The 5,783-nt window shown below is 29.5% G+C and overlaps 1 protein-coding gene across 1 annotated transcript; it reads right to left on the bottom strand.

Moving 5' to 3' along the window:
* Positions 1-2,554: 2,554 nt before the first annotated feature.
* Positions 2,555-4,192, bottom strand: LOC120086553. Its single transcript, XM_039043262.1, has 2 exons — positions 3,919-4,192; positions 2,555-3,213 (listed from the first exon to the last, which is right to left on the bottom strand). Exons 1-2 carry the CDS (start codon positions 4,090-4,092, stop codon positions 2,668-2,670), a joined length of 720 nt encoding a protein of 239 aa, XP_038899190.1. The 5' UTR covers positions 4,093-4,192; the 3' UTR covers positions 2,555-2,667.
* Positions 4,193-5,783: the final 1,591 nt, after the last annotated feature.

Raw genomic sequence — 5,783 nt, 5'->3', positions numbered from 1 at the left:
ATTGATAGACACTGATAGAAGTCTATCAATAACGTTTATCATTAGTAGTTCTAAAATTTTGCTATATCTTATAAATATTTTCAACATTTTTACTATTTGAAATAATTTTCTTATGATTTGTATTAAATATCATAAATAAGTTGAGAGGAATTAAATATTTGAATATGATTCAAATATTAATTATATGAATGAGATTCATATAAGTGAATTTAATATAAATACGATTTATATTAAATGCCATGTATAGTTGAGAGAAAATAAAATTATATGTTATGTTATATTTGATACAATATAAAACTATAGGCTATATGTTATATTTATTATAATACATATTGTGTATATATATATATATGATAAAATAGTTACTATATATATATATATATTATTAATTTAATTTAAATTAATTAAATAGAGGGAGTTACAACTCCCTCCCCTCATTCTCTCATTCAATAACATGGGTTGTGGAAGAATGAATGGTCTTGATTAATCTTTTTCCACAATTTTCTCTGTGAGTTGTGTTCTCTGAAAAAAAAAATTTATAGAAAAGAAAACTACTTTCTTTCTCTCCATCTCCTCCTCTCTTCCAAAACCCTAAGGCAAAGCCCACACCTCATGTCATTCTTAAACCCTAAGGAGAATATAGAAGGCTTCATTTGGTGGTGTCCCTTTTGGAAGAAGAGATATGTTTGAGGGAGTTCTTGAAGAAAGTGTTCTTCAATTTTTTTTTCTCCTTCCCTTTATTAGTATGCTGTAATTTTATTCTTGAATGCATAATCTTTCTTCTTAATTCTGTAATTCTTGGGAATTATGTGAAAAACGAAAATTGGAATCGATCCCTGCATTTCGATGCGAAAACCTTCAATGGTTTTCCGTTCAAGATATAGTTCTTCTCTTACAAAAAGACATTGGAACGTAATTAAACATATATTCTGTTATCTCCGAGGAACAATCGATATGGATTTATTTTATTTAAATAAATCAAATTTTGATCTAATTGGTTATACAAATTTTGGATATTTATCTGATCCACACAATGCTAGATCTCAAACCGGTTATCTTTTTACATGTGGAGGAACTGTTATATCATGGCGATCAGTAAAACAGACCATAACGACCACTTTCTCAAATCATGCTGAAATTCTTGCGATTCACGAGGCTAGTCGAGAATGTGTATGACTAAGATCAATGAATCAGCACATTCGTAAAACATGTGGCTTGTCTTCTAATAAAAACTCTCCAACAATATTATACGAAGACAACCCAGCTTGCATAGCCAAAATCAAAAAAGGATATATTAAAGAAGATAGAATAAATGATATTTCACCGAAGCTTTCTACACTCATGATCTTGAAGAAAATGACAACATCACTGTACAACAAATTTGTTCGAAAGATCACCTGACAGACTTATTTACAAAGACATTACCAATCGCAATTTTGAAAAATTGGTGCACAACATTAGAATGCGGTGACTCAGAGATATTAAGTGATATTTTCACGAGGGGAATAAATATATTGTATTCTTTTAGGAGTATATATTATATGAAATATGTACTTTTTTTTCTTCACTAGGGTTTTTCCCATTGGATTTTTTCTAGTAAGGTTTTAACGAGGCATATTTCATATATATATATATGGACATCTAAGGGGAAGTATTATGAATATTATAATAATAAATATATGCCCATTACTTAGTATGTTCATGTGCCTTGTAGTTATTCATGTTTGGTGTCTATGTAAGTCCACATCATACTTGCCACTTTGCCCATAAATAGTGACATTTTGTGGATCTTAAAATCACACACCCATTGGTAAGAAATCCACTTCAAATTTCACTAAATTTTCTATTACCAAATTTTATAATTTTAGTTATTTTATGATTTTAGTTTTTTATATTATATTATATTTATTATTATTATTATATTTTATTTTTTCCATATCTGTGTTCCCGTTGTGCTCCTCAATTTCACAACAATTTCTACATAAATATACAATAATTGCGTGTTATTTCACACGAATTAACATAAATAGAAATGTCAAATTATTTTATCAAGCATAAATATGATCAAGGTACAAAATGTTCATTTTGGCGGAAATATCAAGATTCTAATTTTACGGAAATTTTGATGAAAATATTGATAAAATGTCAATTTTGATAGATATTTGAAAATTTATAAAAACAAAAAGTAAATTTAAATTAATGAATAAATATTTTATGATTTTTAACCAATTAACATGTCTATTATATTTAGATTAGTGACATTTTGTTACTTATTTTCTTGTGAAATATTGTTTCATCATTCATATCTACGTGGAATACAAGTAAACGATAGAAATTTAATACTGCGAGGATAGAGGTTCTTAATAAAAAAATAAAAAATAAAAATGGAATTATTTTACGAAAAACTTGAGTGCTTCTTGAATATATTGCTACATTCCAAGCATAGTCAAATAAAATAATGCCACGTAGTATTTTTTATTTTTTATAATTTTTTTTACTGATAAAGAAATGAGTAGCATGTGCGTTAAAGCTATTTTATACAAGAAGTCGTGGGTGAGAAATCAGCGACATTTGCACTGTCAATTATTTGCATTCAGAAGTCCGTTCCAAATTTCAGTGCACACATTATACATAACATCACATCCACAGAAACAAAAAAACCAAATCCTAAACATTATTAAGCTCGCCATTGCCCTCACCGGCGACGATCGTCTTCCGTTTTCGGGTAGCGGAAGAGCAAACGACGTCGAGATTATAAAGCACAGGGACCATAGAAACAGAGCAAACGAAGACCAAAACAGGGCCAAAAATCCAGAGGAGCATCGGCAGGGCGGCGTAGAAGAGGCGGTTGCCGACGATGTTGAGAATGAAGCCTTTGTCAAGGAGATCGGAGATGTAATCGGAGGTGACGGCGGCGGCGCCGGAGGGAATGTTGATGAGAATATTAACTTGATTTATGAATCTGATGGAGAGGGAATGGCAGAAGAAGGAGAAGAGGAATAGTGTGAGTAAAGTCACGTATTTAAGGCCCAACATGAAATCGCCGTGGGCTCCGTAAACGGCGTCGTTTAAGGGTTTCTTTATGCTGTATGTGCTACTTAATACTGCCGCTAGACCCGTACAGAGTAGAATCGAAGTGGTGGCCATTAGGGTGCATCCCATTATCGTGTTCCTCAATGATTGGACGGCTAGGATGTTTTTCTTCTCGTTATCCTGTAAATTTCAACCCCATCAAATTAATAATTATTATAATCTACCAAAAGAAAAAAACAAAAACATAACTATTTTGCCTACAAGGAAAAAAAAAAAAGATTCATAACTATTGATATCAACTAGTGAAGAAATGATATCCCATCTAAATATAGTGAAAATGCTTTGATGGAGTTATTGAAAGATCTAGAAACGAGATCCGTAAAGATTTTTATCTCAAACATAATTCAACTAGTTAGAACAAATATTAAAAAGAAATACTCCATTAATTAAAAGATGTACAAATTATGAAGAGATCGAGGAAAACTTTCCAATTTATTAAAGCAAGAGAGGAAGTATCATAATTACAAATAGGTTAGACTTAGAACACTAGTTTGTTGCAGCAAGGGAGATGTCTTCCAAAAGAGAGAAGGAGGGCATGAATATATCTTTGAAGAGGTGGTTATTACGGCCTCAAGCCAAAAATTTCAAAAGATTGAGCCTATAAGAATCACATCATCTGTTGAATCATTAAACATGTTTATTCTTAATCAGACGAGTGTCAAATCGTTAATTTTACCAATGACATCATAATTTACATCAACCGAAGGATCGAACAACTCAAAGAAAAAGAAAACGACAACAACGATAGGATAGAAACGAAGAAGTTATACTTGAACACAATTCTAATAAGGGTAAAAAAACAAGAATAGAGAGGAAAAGAAAGACCTGTAAAATGGAAGAGATCCAAAAACGTCTAGCATTAGTGTTAATGCCAATGAGAGTAGTGAAAGGCTGAGTCCGAACTCTATGCCAAAGCCATGCATGATATCCAGTGCTTATCAAAAACCCTAATGGAACCAAGATTATGTCCAAATAACAGCTTCTCCATTCTACCCCCATTAATTATTTTTATTAATTATTATTATTATTTATTATAAATAATAATAATAATAATAATAATAATATCTCTAGTTAGCCAGCTAGAATCAGAGATATTTGGTCTTTGCACTACCAAAATGGCTGCAGAAACAAAGCACTTATATATACAAAGAAAAGAGAGAGGCAATGGGATGGATGTGGACTTGATTGAAGACGTGATTCACTTGGTCAAGTAATTAACTTAAGGAACCACACTATCCTTTTTCTTTTTTTCTTTTTTTCTTTTTCCCCCTCAAATAATTTAAAAGCAAAAGAATGTGTATTGTGAAAATTCTCATCAATATGTCATTACACCACAAAAAAAAAAAAAAAAAAAAAAAAAAAAAAGCACTTCTTTTTCCCCCATCCCTCCTTTATCTTTTTCAACCAAATATTTTTCTACCCATTATGGGGGGAGTTTTGTCCTTTTATGCTACTTTTAGTTCACTACATTTGCTAATAACATTCAAGTTAATGTTAGTTTAGTGAAATGATGATATAAGTTAATCGCTATATACGTATTTTAGTGGGAGTAGGAAGATTAGAACAAGTCTATGCAGGAATATATATATAGAGATGTAAATTTCACATCAATTTTTGAAGACACGTCATCTTCATTAAAAGAATTCATAAAGATTTTGAGAGGGATTAAATTATATGGGATAATTAGAGTGCTAATCTNTTATTAAAGATGAACATCTTAACACTTAGATCTAATAAGAGTACTAAAGGAAGGTGTTAACTGAGAATAAAATATTAGTTATTATTTCACCAACCGAGTTCGATATGTGATCATTATTATTTTTATACATGGTTGAACATAAAATTACAATCTTAAAAAAAAATAATAATAACAACAATCTAGCTTGCTAGAATGGTATATAAGATTTTAGTATAATAAATATGAGATATAGAATAATTGAATCTCACGTCCTAAAAGAATACATTCAATGTTGTCAATAATGTTTTTTTTTAGATACTATTTCGATTCCTAATCTTTTGGTTTGGTTAATTTTGGTACTCGTACTTTCAAAAAGTTTATTTTTGTTTTTATATTTTCAACTTTAGTTCATTTTGGTCCCTATATTTTTAAAATGTTCATTTTGATCCTTATATTTTCAACTTTGCTTCAATTTGATTGTTGTACTTTTAAAAAGTGATAATTATGGTCCATTATTTTCAAATTTTTTTTTTTTCATTTTTAAGAAATTAAAATGATAACTTTTTGAATGTTCAAGGATCAATATGAACTAAAGTCAAAAGTACGTGGACTAAAATGAATAGTTTGAAAGTATAGGACCAAGATGAATCAAAATTAAAAGTATATGTAGTAAAATGAACATTTTGAAAGTACATGAACCAAAATCAACAAAAACCAAAAGTATAAGACCAAAATAGTATTTAATTTTTTATTTTTATTAAACTTAATTATAAAAAAAAAAATCAGCATTTAAGGCTGTTTATTTATCTATTTATTTTTATCATATTAAGCATTTAAGTCGATAAAATATGTTTGGTCAAAATAATAGTTTCATCATTATTATTAATAATGAGCTCATATTAATTATTGCATTACAGAATAGATACTTTGCAATGCATTAAATTGAATAAATTCCATGTTTGGCCTAAAACCGAAGAGGGTTGAAGTTATAATCACCAACTTTAAAAGGATG

This window comes from Benincasa hispida, chromosome 9, assembly GCF_009727055.1.
Source record: "Benincasa hispida cultivar B227 chromosome 9, ASM972705v1, whole genome shotgun sequence".
NCBI lineage: Eukaryota > Viridiplantae > Streptophyta > Magnoliopsida > Cucurbitales > Cucurbitaceae > Benincasa > Benincasa hispida.
Note: the sequence above shows the minus strand (reverse complement) of the source record. Positions and strands in the feature narration are given on the sequence as shown.